Genomic DNA, 19,065 nt, shown 5'->3' with positions numbered 1-19,065 from the left:
ACGCCACAGATGCTTTCATGAGTTGAAAAGCTTACAAAGCTTTCTGCTCCTGGCAAAGTAGTGGCAAGTTGCTTCCAACCAACTAATGCATATTTTTTTAAAAATTCAAAGACCAAAGCATGCCTATAACATGCCTCACTGATAACAGCAGATGACCAATTATGATAAATGCAAGTAAGTTTAGAATACCAAGCAAGTTTGTTCGTCCCCATGGCCTAAGCGACCTCCTTGACCATGTCCACAGGTATACACATTTCCTTTCTGAGACAGGAACACAGAGTGAAATTCACAGAGTACCACCTAAAAAAAAAGAAAATGGCAGTTGACAGGTCTAACATTTCTGCAAAAGATCTTTAAGAGGTAACTTCTGTAAAACACTGAACAAAGAGACCGGAAACGTTTTTGTTAAGAATATTAATGAGATCCTTAACATCTAGTTAATATTCTGCATGATCCTACAGCTTTATGATAACTTCTTTTTTCGTAATGGAAAAATAAACCAAAAAATGGGGAACTGCTTTTTTAAAAAAATAGTTGCATTTTATGATCATTACTATCTCTATACATAATTCAGTAAGGGATAGAATGAGTCAACAATGCACTTCCAACCAATCCAGTTGTGGAAGTGAGTCCTGAACGCCAATTGGTTGGAAGCGGGTACCCCACAGCCCAGCCAGTTCCCTGCCCACCCTCCCCCCCACCCCGATGCAGGAACAAGCCAGGCCCAGTGGGGCAGCAGTGGCATGCTGCCTTCTGACTGGGCCCGGCACCAGCCTCCCTATTCCCCAGCCCGCCGTCTCATTGCCCCAAACAACATGACAGGCCTGGCTAAGCATGGGTGGCAAGCTGCCCTCCTGTTTGGCCAGGCACAAGCCTTCCCATTCCCCTGTCCACCCTCCCACTGCCACAAACAACAACCAGGTGGGGCATAGGCAGCAGGCTGCCCTTCCTGCTGTGACCAGCACCAGTCTCCCCATTCCCCTACCTCAAACAACAAGCTAGGCATGGTGGGGCATTGCCACTGGGCCCAGCATCAGCCTCTCCATTTCACTGCCCACCTTCCAACCATCCCAAACAATAAGCTGGGCCGGGCATGGAAGTGGGAGGGTGGGCAGGGTCTGGCACCACCCTCCCCCCATCCCAACACCAAGCCGACGATAACTTACCCATCCAAAGTGGCAGCTGAAGTAAACAGTGCTTGGGGGGAGAGATGTGGGGGTGGGGAAAAGGCAGGTGGGCAAGAACATTGGCAGGCGAAGCAAGTGGCCAGAAGTTCCCAACCACCAGCCTGCTCAATTTCCACCCCCTCCCCAGGTCTCCCTCCTATTTAAAGTCCATTTTATTTTACTTTATAAAATGGGCTTTACTGCTAGTCATTCATATTGTCCAAGGGAAAAAATATACACAACACAGAACTACATATAAGAGATTAGTGGACATCTAGCAACTGCTAACTATAGTGTGCCACTAGAATTCTGTAATTTATTGTTTAAAAGTTAACCAGAAGTAGGTCAACCCTTAGTTAATATATACTCTCTATAGGGAAGGTATGTTGAACAACAGATAGCAGAAAGAACATGTGTCAGTTTACACTGAACAAAAAACCCAGCCTTGAATCTGTTTATATGAAATAAATTACCTGTTTGATATAAATACCATTCCTAGGAAAATAATCCACCAACTCAGGATGATGTTTACTCTGATGACCACTGTGCCCCAAAGTAAAATTTATATTGTTTCCCCAAGTGTAGACATCTGTAGGATCTAACATAAAATGATTAATTCCACATGTAACATTTTCTACACATATGCATGAATTGCACTGTTTTCCTACCATTTCTGGTTCCAGTTGAAAGACTCCAGACATTCCCACAAAGGTATGTCTTGGAAGATTACGCACATCAGTTTATTACTAGCACATGATATAGAATCATTTGCAAAATATAAATACAGACATCATCCTTTCAAAGCCTCCAACTCCAATACACAGCACAGCTAATTTACTGAATAGACTTTTAAGTACAACTAAAAAAAAAACCCCAAAAGAAAAAAGGTGACATTAACGCAATTCTAGTCATACTGATTAAGACATAGCTTTATAGAAGAAAGTATTCTATTTTCATTTAATGTATATGGCTAAATATAATACTTTCAAAAAGAGAATACAGCATGAATTATGAATAATTCAGAAGAATGGGATAAACCATACTCCAACATGTTCAAAGTTTCAGGCTGCAATCCCTATCACATTTACTTCAAAATATCTCCATGTTATTTGAAATCTCCCTGCATGTGCGTGAGCGTAAAGATCTGCATGCACTGAACAGCACACTCAGAAAGTTCCAGGGGAACCACAACCCAGCAGAGCCCCCTAAACTACTGCGTAACTTGTACAGATATACCAGCTCAGGGTTCCTCAACCTGGCATGCCATGAGTACCACAGCACCCACCACTACTTCTTCTGGCACCAGCCAAGCTTTTCAGAAATTGGGTGGGGCCATTATCAGGTACGGCATATTCTTCACTTCTTTAATTCACATGAAAGGACATTCCATGGATTTAACAGCAGCAACCGCCACCATTGGATCAGGAGGACTGCTAAGCACCTCAGCTTGCAATTCCATTTCCCCTTCGGTATTTCCTTTTTTTTGTTTTTTGTTCTCCTCTTTGCTTTTTCCCTTTCTCCCCTGTTGATTTACCATCTCCTCACACAGGTTCAATAAGACTGGAGATCCCTGCACTAACTTTGCCACCAGGACTGTACCTAGTTTCCTATTCCTTAACAAAGGAATATCTGCAGCACAGGAGGAGGTCAGGCCATGAAACTTTGATTGGCTAACTGGCCAGCTGTCAACAGAAAAAAAAACCTAAAACTAGTGATTCTGTATTGGGTCTAAATGCCCTCTGAAACAAATCTACTGCATTTGGAAGTGATTCCAGATTTCATTTTGCCACGAACCATTACCCAAGAGAAGAAAAGCCTCCTATGTCCAAGAAGCCTTCCTTACTCCACCTTGCGTCTATCTACATCTAATTTTCATTTGGAAAGAGGAAGTGAATAAAAACTGACAGAAGTCCTGGACTGAACAGAGACATAGCCTTGGCAGAACATAACAGCCATTGTAGCAGCTGACTGCAGGTATCTGACCTTCTGGATTGGCAACTTCATACACAAGGATGTGTTGAACACAGTGGGTGTGGCGCAGCATCCACAATTTAATAGTATTCACACATTCCAAAAGATCACCAGATAGAACAGACAGCAGAATTCCAAAATGTGCATTTTCCAAACACTAGTGTAGTGCTGTTTTAATTTATATGTGCAAGAATGATAATCCACACATAAAATGTCATACCTGTATTCTTGAAAGTAACATAGCTTGGTCTATCCTTCATTACAATATCCAATGCAGATAAGCCTTCTTTATCCTGTATGTATAAGCTCACACCATGCTGCAGTCAGGGCGGAGGGGAAGAGGAGAGAGAAAAGAAAACACACAGAAGTTGTCGGTCCATATTTTTAAAGAATAAAAGCAGACACTACTTTTTTCTTATTCCAAGTGTCCTCACTAAATCTGATCACTCCTTGTTCCATTTTATAGAGAGAAGATCAGACACATATTCAGTGTTTAGTTATAATTAACCAAAACATAATCTTCTTTTAAAGTGGAAATGATACTGCAATGCATTTTAAAAACCCATTTTAATCAGATGACACAGGTTCAACAACTAGAATTAGAATTTAGTGGAGGGACAAATTGCAAATTGATGGCAGATTCCAGTTTACATCCCATGATATGATGAAGTGCTACCAGTAGAACAGAAGCTCAATATTTTTAATGTTAAGAATAGTTCAGAAGTGTACACTCCACATGTCACATTTTGAAAGTCTTATGAAATGAGACCAACACATGAACTGAGACAGTAATACAAACAAAGATTCATTAAAGAATAATTGTTTGGTTCCATTGATCCAATACTAATTATTCAACTTGTAGTTAAACGTTTTCTGTAAGTCTTAGACAGGTGATGTTCTCCATTCAAAGTGATTTTAATGGGAAAATACAGCAAAAACCCAAAAGAAAGCTCTCTAACTGGTCCCACCAGCATCTAGCTTAGTTAAAATGGGGAATGAATGGTTTACATTCAGTCCCAACATTTTCCAAAAGGAAAATTTTGGGGGGCTTCCATCTAACCAACCACAATCAATAGATTTTAAAAGTTTGTATAACTCAGTTGTGCACCAGAATATAACACACTTGTTTAGTTTTATCATGTGTGTCATTAGTTTCTCAAGACATTAGGTACAATACAAATGTTCAAACGCTAGTAACTTTGTTCACACTGACCTTCATTAGTGAACACGCACAATCTATATGCCCATAGAAGACGCCTCGATGCAAAGCCGTCCATCCCGACTCCTTATCTTTGACCAACAAATCCACTCCGTTTGTTTCCGCCAGCCACTCCAGCACTCCTTTCTTGCCGCAGGAGGCAGCCAGATGGAGCGCGTTCCTGCCGAAGGCATCCCTGCAAGTCGCTGCATTGTAGCAGTGAGAGGTGAGGAAGGCCTTGATCTGACCTTCGTTCCCTCGGGTCACCACGGAAACAACATCTAAAGCATGCCGCAGCGATCGACACTTCAAGGTGCAGTCAGGCACCAAAGAATTCATCTTATCCATTTCCTATACTGCCACCTCTGTAAGAGAACCTGCTGCACATACACCTGGGTGCTCTTCTTTTGATAGAGATTCAGAGGAAGTCCATGACTTTCAGGTTTGTAATTCGGATTCAGACCACCAACATGGACACCATTGTGCTGTTAAAAGCTTGGCACTTACAAAAATAAATAATTTTCAACAATATAAATTTATATTCCAAGTCTTTATTTCTTTATCTACAAAACGTTGTATTATTGTCCAAGGGAAGGTGGGGGGGGGGATCCAAAAGGCAAATGAAGGAGGGGGAGGGGGACTTCCCCCTCCACACTACCTAGATCTTTTAGATCTCCATAATTGCGAGGAAGACCTGCAGAAGAAGAGGGGGAAACATATTAACTTGTTCAGAAAACAGGATCACTCATATCAATGTTAAAATGTTTAGATAATCATTTTATTATTATAGTATTTTGTATTTTTATAGCAAACTCTGTCTGTAATGCTGTTCTTCTGAACAGAAAGCCAAGCCTTAGCAATGAAAGGAAAACTCAAATAATGGTATGTGGAAAAAGGAAGGTCTGAACATCTTCTAGGGCAGGGGTGTCCAACTCTGTCACTTCAGACGTTCATGCAGGGGCTGATGGGAATTGTAGTCCATGAATATCTGAAGCACCAGAGTGGGACACCTCTGTTCTCTGATTGAGGTCTATAAAATTGTGCATGGGGTAGAAAATGTTGACAGAGAGAAATTTTTCTCTCTTTCTCACAATACTAGAACCAGGGGGCATTCATTGAAAATGCTGGGGGGAAGAATTAGGACTAATAAAAGGAAACACTTCTTCACGCAACGTGTGATTGGTGTTTGGAATATGCTGCCACAGGAGGTGGTGATGGCCACTAACCTGGATAGCTTTAAAAGGGGCTTGGACAGATTTATGGAGGAGAAGTCGATTTATGGCTCCCAATCTTGATCCTCTTTGATCTGAGATTGCAAATGCCTTAACAGACCAGGTGATCGGGAGCAACAGCCGCAGAAGGCCATTGCTTTCACCTCCTGCATGTGAGCTCCCAAAGGCACCTGGTGGGCCACTGCGAGTAGCAGAGAGCTGGACTAGATGGACTCTAGTCTGATCCAGCTGGTTTGTTCTTATGTTCTAGGGCTTTTGTGTCCTGAGCTAAACTAATGCTTGGTTTAAATGACACATAGAGCAGGCAACCAATAATGCTGGTTCCATGCTGCTGAGATTCAAACTAGAATTGTCAATGGAGCCCAGGCAGCTACCAGTTTAAACATGATGCTATCAGCATGAACCCCATCATAAAGTTAAACTAAACAATCAAACAGCACTTTGGCTAAAATCCTCTCTCATCATACTGACCACCCATTTGCTTCTTTAAAAATAGTTCGAGTGAGATGTGCGTGCCTTCTAGTTTATGATCGCATATTTGGTAAGATGCTTCACATTAATTATTTAATTACACAATTTTTGCCCTTCCCTTCCCTAAAAGTTGGGCTCAGGGCATCTTAAAACAAATAAAACAATTTAAAATGACATGCAATACAAGTAAAACCCTCAATTAATCTCAATGGCACCCTCATATATACAAAAAGGGAGGCTAGTAAAAAAGAGAAGGGGGGGACAAATTGAAAGCCATCACAGTCCTCAACAATAGGCTCAGCAGAACATCTCTGTCTTACAGGCCCTGTGGAACTCCATCTGATCTCTCAGGGCTGTGGTCTCACTCAACACGGAGTGCCACCAGGCGTGGGCCACAGTCAAAAAAGCCCTGGCTCTAGCTGAGGTCAGCTGGACAGTTTGGGGGCCAAGGATCAACAACAGGTTGCTCCCAGCTGAACAGAGCGCTCCCTGGAGGGCATATCAGGTGAGGTTGCCCCGCAGATATGAGGGTCCCAGACTGCTCACAGCTTTAAAGGTTAGAGCCAGAACCTTGAACTTAATTCAGTACCCCACCTGGAGCCAGTGCAGCTGGCAGAGCTCTAGTTGAATAACTCTACGGGGTTGGTATATTATGAACAACTGCTTTGCTAATAGAGATGGACTATGCATCGTTCTAACCTATGACATTCTAATATACTGCACTGCTTTTCCTAGGGAACTACTGGCTTGATCTAAGAAGCACAGGAACAGAGAAGTCCTAGTGGGGTCAACAAAGCTGTATTTTCCAAACTTGCCCACCTCCTCCTCATCAGCATTCAGACTAGGGAAGGGGAAATTTCAGGAAAATATTGCTCTGTGGACATTTCTCATAACCTTGGCCAGCCCTCTGTTTTCCACCAAAGTTATTATGCTCTAAAGGTACAAAAAAGCAATTGTCCGCAGGAGTACTGAATAGGGACATGGGAGGCACATGGGGACATTCTATATTTAACATGTGCACACACACCCCTCTGAGCTTCAGGAAGAGTTAGGATAACAGATACCAAACAGTTTGAACCAGTGTGCATGCTGCAGTCTACTATGGGATCCCATTATAACAGTTGCCACATGAATTAGGAGGCACAAGTTTATGGATACAAATTGTGAACCATCTTAAAAACAATATGGCTCAACTCTGTAGCAGCCTGGCAAGAATACAAGACAGCAGCTGCTTTTCGCAGAACAACTTAGAGCTAGGACAAAGTGACTATGGTGACGATAATACAGGGAATGCAACACCCGCAAAAGCAATCTACCTATATCTTCTGTTGAAAGATGGGTGGCTTCAATCAATCCTACAGAACATGCAGAATATCACCCAGACAGGTTCTAATTTCCTACCCTTTCTTCCACACGATTTTTACATTCCTCTGACTCAAAAATGTAATAATTGGTTCTTGGAGCAGAATCTATATTCTATTATATAAGCAAACTTAGAGTTCTGGTTAGGAAACAAGGAGGATTTGGGCTTTTATTTTTTACACTGAATGTACAAAAAAACTAAAGCAGGTTTCCAAAAGTAACACTCTTTTTAGTTCTAAAAAACCCAAAGCTCAGCATTCTGAAAACTATTCTGCAAGGTACTAGAGGAGGATGATGCTTCAAGAGGAGGGGAAAAAGAAAGCACAAGACTTTCTTTTTTATGGAGCATCCATTTCTGGAAAACTGTTCAAGAAGCCAATCTTGTCCCCAAAGATGCCTACTAATTGACATATCTCTATTTGCATACAGCTAGCATAATTTACAAGGGCGTCAAAAAAAGCTGATTATTCACTAAGGATTATGCTGGTTTTTAAATGGTCTTTTAACAGATTATTAAGTGCAAGCAGAATCAGATATTAAGATGCCAGACAATTTAACCCTCTGCCATCAATAAATCCGATTCTAAACAAGGCCAAATAGGTGGGTATTTAAATCTAGAGACTGGAGCCATGAACACACAAATAAGACCTTTCTACAAACCTGTAAAAAGTCCCAGGTTTGCAGAAAAATCTTGACTGTGTACACAGAGTTTGGGGTTAAAACGCCAAAAATAATCAAAGCACCACCTGTAGCTTCAAAAAGCAAATGGTCCTCTTAGTAACTACACAACAGTATTTCCAGGCTTGGCTTCTCTCAGCAAAAGGAAACATGAGGGAACAGAGCCACCGTCAGCACTGTTCTGGCCTCTGGGGGAGGACTCATCGGGGCCAGTAGCAACCATCAGGCCACCTGCTACCATGCAAGCTACATGAAGAAAGAAAAAGAATTTGGATTTATACCCCACCTTTCTCTCCTGTAAGGAGCCTCAAAGTGGCTTACAAGCTCCTTTCCCTTCCTCTCCCCACAACAGACACCTTGTGAGGCAGGTGGGGCTGAGAAAGCTCCGAAGAACTGTGACTAGCCCAAGGTCACCCAGCAGGAATGTGGAAACACATCTGGTTCACCAGATCAGCCTCTGCCACACAGGTGGAGGAGTGGGGAATCAAACCTGGTTCTCCAGATTAGAATGACTCACACAAGACTGGCTGCTCACTACTGCTCAACAGCAGCCACCACACAAAGGCCAGTGAGCTGCAATGGATTAGGCTCTCAGACTAGGGTGTTTGAAGATCCAAGTCTGAATCCCCGCTATGTCATAGAAGGTCACTGGTGATTTCGGGTCAACACACACTCAGACTATCCTCAAAGGGTTGTTGTGAGGGTGAAATGGAGAAGAAAATTATGTAAGTGCTTTAAGGTTCCAATTATGGAGAATAGCAGGGTACAATGTAAATACATAAAAAGTTTAGCTGAAGATGAGGAGATGACTAAAGGTATTTTTGTTGATCAGTAGAAAGAAGAAAAAGAAGCAGGAAAAGGTAAAGATATGGGGGCTGCTAGTCAGAGGAGAAGAGCAAACAGTGATACAAACTGTTACAAACAGACACCCTACAGAAAATGAGGCAACTTCAAAATCATTAGCGGATTCATGTATGTATTTAAGACTGAAAGTTGGTCCACTGCCTGCATAAAAGAAAATCATTCTTAGACAAAACTTTGGGCACACTATAGGATCAATATTTCTCTTCATTCCAGTCACTAAAGATAACCATCCTGCTAATGTGTACACGCTCAGTTTTTCCGGGATGAAAGCAAGCAAAGTCAAGGGCTCCTGACCTAGACACTGTAAATAATCAAGAGACAGTGTGTACTAGAACTGTCATTTTGTCTTGCAATAAACTGCTCTGTAAACAGAACCTCATCAAGTTACCCTTGAAACAATGCAACAACCCAGCACAAATGGATTTTGCTTCTGGGTTGGGGAAGTAGATCCTGGGGGAAAGTAATTTGTTTTTATAGCAATATTGATAAGATACTGCACTTAAAGATGGCCCAGCAAACCAATCTAGAGAATTTTAGATCTTTTGTTAGTTCAAGTCCATAAGCACAAAGAAATCGCACTCCATCTGCCTGCCACTATGATGGTGTACAATTTTCCAGTTCTCCAGTATTCTGTATCTGATTCTATTACGCTTCTTTACCCCAACTACCAACTCTCCTAAACTACAAGTTGCAGGGTAAAAGATTGTTTCTAAAGTACAGGCATCATTTCATGTTATGTAGTGAGGTTAAGAATGTTGGACTAGGATCTGGGTGGCAGACAGTGGTGGGACTCAAATGATTTAACAACCAATTCCGATGGTGGGATTAAAATAATTTAACAACTGGTTGTTTACAAGCACCAACAACTGGTTCTGCCGAAGTGGTGCACACCTACTGAATCCCATCACTGGTGGCAGACCTGGGTTCAAATCCCCACTCATGCCATTGAAGTTCACCAGGTGATCTTGGGCCAGGCACATTATCTTAGCCTAGCTTACCTTGCAGGATTGTTGTGAGGATCAAATGTGGTAAGATGCTTTTTGTCCCCATTGGGGGGGAAAGTGCAGTAAAGATGAAAAATAAATTTTGCTAACTCTCTATTGTTTGACCCTCCCCCCCAGCCACCTGACATTTGCACATCTATCACAAATTCAACAAGAGCACCTTTGCTGCAACACCTACCCCTGGTTGGAACAATACACACTTGCATACTAGCCTGCTTTTACTCACTTAACAAGAGACTGGTCTACCCAGGCTGGTAGCATAGCAGGGAACATTGGCACCTGCGGCTGGAACTAAAGGTAAAGGGGCAGCTACAGGGCCTATATCAAGTCTCTCAGGGTTTGCACCTGTTAAGATTCCTGCCTGTTTCCAAATGCACAAGAGCCCCGTCGGATAGAAAAACACCCCTGAACGAAAACTCCTTTATATCCTGCCTGCTCCCCAGCTCCGCGGGCTTCGCTCCCTCCTGCTCCGTCGCACCCACCGACCCACCCACGAGCCTCACCACTCGCTAGATGAAGGGACTCGGACGGCCACCGCAGGACGCGCGCAGAGTTGCGGGGAAACGCATCTTCAGTGAGTGCAGAAGGGTCCGGCCTCCGCCAGGATAAGGCAGGTCAAAGCAGCGACAGGAGCCGCCACGGCTGCAACCCTCCTAAAGCAGCGGAGGCCCCGAAACGCTGACACTCCGGACACGGAAATAATGGCAGAGCGGGTTGGCCGGAAAGCTGAGCATCTCCGCCGCCTATTGGCTGGCGCGAGGCACTGGAGGGGTTCCTGCCTCCCAGCCCAGGGCCAAAAGAGGCTCGCCATAGGGGGAGAGGGTGGGGTCGAGGCGGTCCCTCCTCATCGGCAGAGCAGGTCAGGTTACCCCCCGGCCCACCCACCGTGCCTCCTGTTTTCAGTGGCTTTCGTTCTTGGTGCAAATGCAGAGACCTGGGCTGCAAGGAAAGCCTGCATGTTTTATTCCGAATTTGAAACGAAGTCTACTGAGTGTGTTGAGAATTGATTCCAGTTCTGAACAAAAACAAACAAACCGGTGTCCAATATCATCTTGTTGGGGAAATACCTTTCCATTTTTGGACAAGCTGTTCAGTAGTTATTAATTATAATTAGGATTATAGTCTTCATTTAACGTTTTTGTCCAAAAATGGAAAGTTGTTTCCTTGGGCCTTTCCCCACTCTCGTCCTTCCCCTCTATGCCCCGCGCTGCTCTCAGCGCGCAGCATCTCAGGCGCGGGCCCTGCTGTCCCCACGACCCCGTGCTCTGCGCGGGGCCATCAAAAGGCGCCGTTGAGAAGAGCGCCTGGGATGCTGTGCGCTGAGGGGCGCGACAGGCGGCTGTGCTGTCGCCCCCCCCCCCCCCCTCAGTGGGGAGTGCCGAGGGACCCTGCAGTCTACTATTTATTCCGCCATAATCGTTTCTGGTCTGTAAACATTTCTGGTCTGTAAACAGTTGGAATAACATTTTCTTAGCTCTTAAAATGCCACTGAACTCCTGTTTGTTATTGCAGAAGGTGACTGAATACCATCCTAAAAAGAGTGACACCCTCTGAAGTATATTTAAGTCGGTAAGAATGGTGTAAGGCAGGGATGGGCAATTATTTTTTCCATGGGGCCGCATAAGAAACAGAAAATATTGTGGAGGGCTGGGCCAAAACGCAGGGGGGCGAGGCGGTTTTGAAAGCCCCGCAGAAGGCAAGGCAACCAGCTTCTGCAGGACTTTCAAAGACGCCTCGCTCCCCAGCAAGCCAGGGGGCGAGGCGCTTTTGAAAGCCCCGCAGAAGCCGGCAGCCAAGGCAACCGGCTTCTGCGGGGCTTTCAAAGATGCCTCGCTCCCCAGCAATCCAGGGGCGCAAGGCGCTTAAGAAAGCCCCGCAGAAGCTGGCAGCCAACTGGCTTCTGCGGGGCTTTCAAAGGCGCCTCGCGCCCCAGCAAGCCAGGAGCGCGAGGCGCTTAAGAAAGCCCCGCAGAAGCCGGCAGCCAAGGCAACCGGCTTCTGTGGGGCTTTCAAAGACGCCTCGCTCCCCAGCAGGCCAGGGGGCGAGGCGGTTTTGAAAGCCCCGCAGAAGTCGGCAGCCAAGGCAACCGGCTTCTGCGGGGCTTTCAAAGACGCCTCGCTCCCCAGCAAGCCAGGGGCATGAGGCACTTTTGAAAGCCCCGCAGAAGCCGGCAGCCAAGGCAACCGGTTTCTGCGGGGCTTTATAGGGCCTTTCCCCATTCCCTTCCATCCCCCCTATGCCGCGCGCTGCTCTCAGCGTGCGGCATCCCAAGCGCGCGCCCAGGCGTCCCCACCACCCCGCTCTCTGTGCGGGGTCGTCAAAAGGCGCCGTTCAGAAGAGCGCCTGGGATGCCGCGCGCTGAGGGGGCACGACAGCGGCAGCGTCAGGGCAGCTGCGCTGTGGCCGCCCCTGCCGTGGGGAGGGAGGAGGAACCCCGCGCTACTCTCCTCAAGTAGCGCGGGGCTTACGGTAAGTGGGGAAAGGCCCAAAGACGCCTCGCTCCCCAGCAAGCCAGGGGCGCGAGGCGCTTTTGAAAGGCCCGCAGAAGCCGGCAGCCAAGGCAACCGGCTTCTGCGGGGCTTTCAAAGACGCCTCACTCCCCAGCAAGCCAGGGGGGCAGGTCATGGTCATCCAGCGGGCTGGATACAGCCCCCGGGCCGTATAATGCCCAGGTCTGGTGTAAGGACATTTAGGAATGCAATATAACACAGCTACCTCTCTGGATTTACTGTCATAGAAGACGTTCCTGAACATGTTTGCTGCATCTGTGACTTACGCATGGTTTGTATTGTGGTTGGGGGGGGTGGGGGTTTGGTCAAAGGACAATAACTTAAGACTGTCTACAGTCAGGAAGACCTTTTCTAATTTCATATGGGTTTAATATCATGTAATAGAGCCTTGAGATGTTCCAAAATTGCAATTGATCTCCCGACTACAGAGATGTTACTCTGGAGAAAAAAATAGCATTTTGCAGAGGTGTGTGTACTGCACTGAGGTCCCTTCCCTCCCTAAACCTTGGCCTCCCCAGTCACCACACCAGAGCCGTAGCAAGGGGGAACCGTGCCTGGGGCACATGTGTGCTCTGTACCCCTGCCCCACCCAGGAACGCCCCCACCATGCCCCCGGGCACATGCCCGTGGCAAGACACCCCACCCCCTGGATGCCACACTCAAAACTCCAGGATTTTCCCAACCCAGAATTGGCAATCCTAACACAGAAGTGCCATATTGTTATTATTATTATTGAGCAAAAAACCAAACAAACCATAAATACTGGTTGTGGTGGGTTTTCCAGGCTGTGTGGTCGTGGTTTGGTGGATCTTGTTCCTAACGTTTTGCCCACATCTGTGGCTGGCATCTTCAGAGGTGTAACACAGAGGGAAGTGTGTTACACACAGTGTCCAGTGTGTAAATAAACCATAAATAGTTCATAAACTATGAAAAACCTCAAATTAAAGTATGCCTGTGATGGACTGCAGAGGAAAGTGTGATTTTTAGAAGTGCAGTTCTGTATGCAGCCATTATTATTTTTGGTCAGAGTGAGCCATAGAGGCCTAGGAACAGGGAAGCCACCTGACTGGCTGAGGAAACCTTGCACTCTGCTCACAGAAGACCTGATGTCACTGAGAGGGAGGTGGTTATCTCCCTCTGTAAAACTATCTGAGAGGCTTTTGGATTTTGAAGTTCCTGAAGTGAACAACTATGTCGTCTTTGGTGTGACAAAACATACTAAAGTCTACTGTAGGATCCCATTTCCTCTCTGAGGAAAGTAGTGGCAGTCAGTATGAGATTCTGTCTTGCCCTACTTGCGGTGACAGCCCTGCATGTTGTGGTTTAAGCAAATAATGTATAGACTGGAGTGTACAGGTGCTTGGGTTATTGAGGGGCTCAAGCTGAATATATGTAACCAGGTAGGGATATATCTTTCTAGAAGTTGGGAAGAAGGATCCTAAATACCTGTTAATCTGGCCTATTGGGTTTTGCTTTGAGTTTCCTCTAAAAAGAGTGTTTTATGTTTATTTTGGTGTTTTCTATCTGTGAGGCTGTGTGCCAGTACTGAAGTTAATGTACCAAGCCTGATAGAACCCAGAGTGTTTAATCCTTAAGCCCGAACCAATCTTAAGTAACAGAACCAACCAAGTAACTGTACTATCTAAGAAAATCTCTTTACCATCTAAGCAAACTAATACTGAAGAAACTTATTTAAGTCTGCGCCTGAAAACAAATGCTGCCCATCTGTCAATACTCTCTTTTGTAAATATATATTTCTTCTGCCATATCCATTCCTTTCTCCAAGATGTTCATCTCCCATTCCCAACTCCTCTCTTGTTAAATAAGTCATTCTGTTTAAGTTATCTCTGCCTCAGTATTATTATTTTGGTGTGCCTTATAAAAGGGATTGCCAAGGAAGGTGCTAAAATCTAAGGCCTCCTTCACCTTCTGGGTCAGCTACAGGGCTGAGGGAAAGTGCTTTTATTACCAGGTGCTACCATATTTCTGAAGCACCTCAGTCCCTGAAAGGAAAAAGGCAGGGAAATCTGACAAGCTAGGTCAGAGAGTGGTTTCCCTGCCTTGGTGATATTGGAAGGGGGGGGGGGGTCCATCTCAATGCTCTTTAACAATTGTGTTCATTCTATGATTGTGTTTTAAATTACAGCATTTTTAAGTGATTCTCAAAGCACAGTGTGATATCGTTCAGAAGGCTTAACATGCTGAACAAGGCTTTGTCAAAAGCCAAAGGCATCATTCAATCAAAATCACATTCTCTCTGTATGCAGAGTGAATGGAATGCCTTCACTTCAATTTAGACAAAGGCCCATTATGCATGTACCACTTTACTGCACACTTCAGAATTGCAATCTTTGATTTGCATTTTGTGTTTGGTTTTGGCACCATTCTTTTTTAAATTTCTGAACAGCTAAAATGTTCGTAATCTTTCCATAACATATCTGCATCTGGTTCCAATTTGATATTTAGAAGGGACTCATTTCAATTAACTGTAGCCAGAATTCTTTCGACATGCTGTTACCTGGAGTTCGGAATTCCATTAATATTGTTTTGAAATGTTGTTGACCACCAATGGAGCTGAGCTGTGGAAAATGCAGTCCGTATCTGTAAAGTAAAATGGCACTCGGCACCACACCCTTTGAATTTTAGTGTTCAGCCAACACATAAGCTTTGAAAGCTGATGAGAAAATTAGTATATGGAGATGCACTTGAGTCAGAATTAGCACGGCTATATCAAAAGGAAAAAACACAGAGCATAGAAATAGATCTGAAAGAATGGAAACACATATATGTATAGCATTGCTCCAGAACTATTTTTTTGTAACACCTATAAACAATAAGAAGCTCAGAGCCTGCCTACAATTTCCACAGAAAAGAGGATTACCTCTTTAACATTTTTTTGTTTGCCTCTTCCTCCTCAAACGCTGCTACTGGCTATCAGCTGTAATTCCAGCTGCCAAGCATGCAGGAGGGAGGGGATGCTGCTCTGAATCCTGCCTCTTCACCCCTCTTGACTTCAGGTCAAAGGAGCTGGCTTTGCAGGATGGCCGTGCGACCACGAACTGCCTCGCTTTATTCTTGTTCAGTTGGTTGGGTGGGAATTAACAATATGGAAACTCTATCCTGGACTTTTGCTCAAGGCACCAGAATTACTGAGACCTCCCTTGTCCAGAAATAACTGGGGGGGGGGGGTGGAATCAGGGCTCTGCTATGGGAGGGCAGTATCAAAAAATATTGCCCTCCCCCTCTCCAATGCAGGTAAGGTGCAACTCAGTGCTTTTATAATTTTTTGTTTACGTTAAAATTGGGAGGGGGAAGACAAATGCTCATGATAAGAATTCATGCTTTCTAGATCTGCTTATCAATAGATACCAACGCCATGTAGAAAACTCTGGAGGTAGTGTTTCCTGTTTTACAAATGAGAAAAATGTGGCACAGATCAATCATAAACTGATCAGCATTTTAGGACTGACTCAGCTGTGCATGGAAATTGCTATAAAACCTTGTTTCGTGCAGATTAATGTGTGAGCTCCCTCCTCCGTGGCATACTAGATCACCAGAGATGTGTATTTTGTCGTGTGTATTTGCGTTATCTTTTGGGGTGATGCCAATGACCGCTTGTCACTGATAAATGATCAAGTTTTGTTTTCATAAACAAAAAACATCTTATGCATTCTTTGTTTTGCTGGGGTAGCGTAGACACATTTCACACGGTGCCATGGAAATGTCTCCTGCTCCTACATGCAAACTCTCCAACATTTTTTTAAAAAAAAGACTGCTTAAACTGGCTGCCATTATTTTTACAATCAGAAAATGTTTTATCTCCACAACATGTCCCAGAGTGGAGCTAACATGGATTGTCAAGATGATATGCATGTGCGAAGACAGAAAGAGTGTGTAACATTTAAAGTCAATAATAATTCCTCTTCTACTCTAAAACAAAGTTTTAAAAATCATTTACATGAAGGTATTCTTAAAGGGAAATTCTTAAATGCACCCCAGTCCTAACGATGCTTGTTCAGAAATAAGCCACACTATGTTCAGTAGAATTTATTCTCATGTAAGTATACATGGAGTTGAAGCCTTACAACGATGAGAATCTCACATATTGTTCAGCATGACCCTAAACCTGTTCATTGAAAGCATCATCTGATTCACTGATGGGACTCCCATTCCCATTTCAACCTAGGATGAAGACTTCTCCATGGAACAGGAAGTCTCTTTAGACACTGAGGTGTCCCCTGTACCCTTAAGGTTCCCTGCACCCCAAACTAGAGAAGGTACCCTGGGTCTACCATAACAGGCTTTCATTCAACATCCAGTGGAACCCATAGACCAACAACTTCCTCTGAATGGGCCCATCCTCCTCAGCACCCAAAGAGCATCCCATACGACCCTACAACAACAGAGGTGAAGAGCCAGAACTGAAGCACATGCCTGGCAACTCAATACACCCTCCAGTGTACTCTCCTGAAAGAGGAAAACTTCATTTCCCAGATCTTCACAAGGTCCATACCCTACTCCGGATACAGGAAGAAGTGGACTTCCCATGCAAGGCTTCAGTTGAACACCAATTTTTTCTGGATCAACAGCTGTTAAGTCTAGCCTGTAGTAAGTCCTGGAGAAGGCTTGTTGGGTCAGATCCTGGGTTCAGGTCCCTACTACCCTGTGCCAATATTCCTGGCATATCAGAAGAAGAAGAGTTGGATTTATACCCCCCCCCCTTTCCTGTAGAAGACTCAAAGGGGCTTACAATCTCCTTGCCCTTCCCCCTCCTCACAACAAAAACCCTGTGAGGTGGGGGGGGGGGGCTGAGAGAGCTCAGAAAAGCTGTGACTAGTCCAAGGTCACCCAGCTGGCATGTGTTGGAGTGTACAGGCTAATCTGAATTCTCCAGAGAAGCCTCCACAGCTCAGGTGGCAGACCGGGGAATCAAACCTCCAGATTAGAGTACACCTGCTCGTAATCACTACGCCACTGCTGCTCCTATTTGTAGTGAATAGGACTCCCAGCAAAGAATGGCAGTGCATAATGGCACTGCAAGTGTGGTTAAGATTCAGACATAGGATTGCAGATTTTGGAACCTTTTATTACGGAGTAACAAGTTGAAAAGCAAGTATGAATAAAATAAACCAGTCTTTCCCACTTATGGAATTATGCTGTTCAATTGTACTCATGTGGGAAAGTGCACAGTTTTGGCCACATGATGGCACTGTCGAGACATTTTTAGTTTCTCAGCGCTATTTTGAAGTTGTTAGGTGGATGATAGTTTCAATACCATTTTTTAAATGCAGAACTGTGTGTGCACGCACGCTATCAACTCACAGATGACCTATGGCAACCTCAAGCTTAAATTAGATCCTCCATCCAGTTCTGGCAAAATGTACAATTTATGAAAATGCTTCCTTTCCCAACCCAGTATGCATTCCATAACACAAGAAAGGCAAGATGTTAATACAGTAAATATAAGTTGAACACATGAAGAGTCTTTCCAGGCAATAAACCTCCTTAAGCTTCCCATGCTAACATATTGTTCTCTACTTCTTTCACTTTCTTACCCAAGAATGAGATAACTGATTCTTCACTGGAATGAAACTCAAAAGCTATGTCGTATTACCAGTGAAAATAACACAATTCAGCATTCAAGTTTTCAATTTGTTTATCAGACTGGATGTTAAAAGGAAAAAAGAAAAGAAATGGAGGTATGATTGCTGAACTATGAGCTAATGTCTCTTCATCGGGATCCTGCGTACAACGCTTTGCTGACTTCAACAGGCCAGTGTTATGTCTAGTGTCAGGTTGCACCTTAGGCTTGCTGGTAACACATTAATAGCCTTATGAGATTGTCTATGGTCAGTGAGTAGATGTAAATAAATGCTGAAAACCTGGATCCTCACTGGCACTACTGGATGGCAGTGGTGGGATTCAAAAATTTTAGTAACAGGTTCCAATGGTGGTGGGATTCAAACAGTGCCAAAGTGTCAATGGGGCTGGGTGGGGCACAACGGGGGCAAGGCCAGGCATTCCAGGGGTGGGGCATTCCTGGGCAGAGCTGTGGCAAGGATGCAGGGCGCATGTGCCCCAGGTGCAGTTCCCCTTCGCCCCGCCTCTAGATTCAAATAATGACTGTTTAAAGTATTAAAAAAGCAATATACCGTATGGTAGTGTATTATTTCTTTTTTATAGAATTATATTAATTTTAAATAATAACATAAGGAGAGAAACCAAAAACTGTTTACAATTGTAACATATAACAAACATATCTGTCTAACTCTCTCAACCCCCCCCCCACTAAAACATCCTATATTGCCTCCCTCCTTCCCATATTTCCCTCCCTCCTCCCTCCTGCTTTCTACTTCTCCTTCGGATTCCTTTATCTATTCCACTTGAAAGAAAACTAACAGAGGGAGAGATCCAAAATCCTTAATCTAAAAGAGTAGTTTAAACTCCACTCTTCCCAATATAACTTTCAAGGGGGGAAAAGAAAATGAAAAATCTTTACCTATAATACTTTCCCAACCTTTATACCAATGAACAAAAAAATTAGAATTACTATATATTGTATTATTTTATGCAGTTCATACACACATGGGGGCAGGGGGGTCGCAGGGG

At 44.3% G+C, this 19,065-nt stretch overlaps 1 protein-coding gene across 2 annotated transcripts in view; it reads right to left on the bottom strand.

Moving 5' to 3' along the window:
- Nucleotides 1-10,630, bottom strand: part of IBTK (inhibitor of Bruton tyrosine kinase) — a 54,360-nt gene extending 43,730 nt beyond the window's left edge. For both annotated transcript variants that reach the window (XM_048495408.1, XM_048495416.1), the window contains exons 1-5: nucleotides 10,450-10,630; nucleotides 4,351-5,029; nucleotides 3,358-3,454; nucleotides 1,640-1,764; nucleotides 190-300 (exon numbers count right to left, since the gene is read on the bottom strand). In XM_048495408.1, coding sequence (XP_048351365.1) covers nucleotides 190-300; nucleotides 1,640-1,764; nucleotides 3,358-3,454; nucleotides 4,351-4,683 — 666 coding nt within the window. In that variant the 5' untranslated portion in view covers nucleotides 4,684-5,029; nucleotides 10,450-10,630. The remainder of the gene's footprint in view (nucleotides 1-189; nucleotides 301-1,639; nucleotides 1,765-3,357; nucleotides 3,455-4,350; nucleotides 5,030-10,449) is intronic.
- Between the last annotated feature and the right edge of the window lie 8,435 nt (nucleotides 10,631-19,065).

Source organism: Sphaerodactylus townsendi, linkage group LG01, assembly GCF_021028975.2.
Source record: "Sphaerodactylus townsendi isolate TG3544 linkage group LG01, MPM_Stown_v2.3, whole genome shotgun sequence".
NCBI classification, from domain to species: domain Eukaryota; kingdom Metazoa; phylum Chordata; class Lepidosauria; order Squamata; family Sphaerodactylidae; genus Sphaerodactylus; species Sphaerodactylus townsendi.
This window is presented reverse-complemented; position numbering and strand designations above follow the sequence as displayed.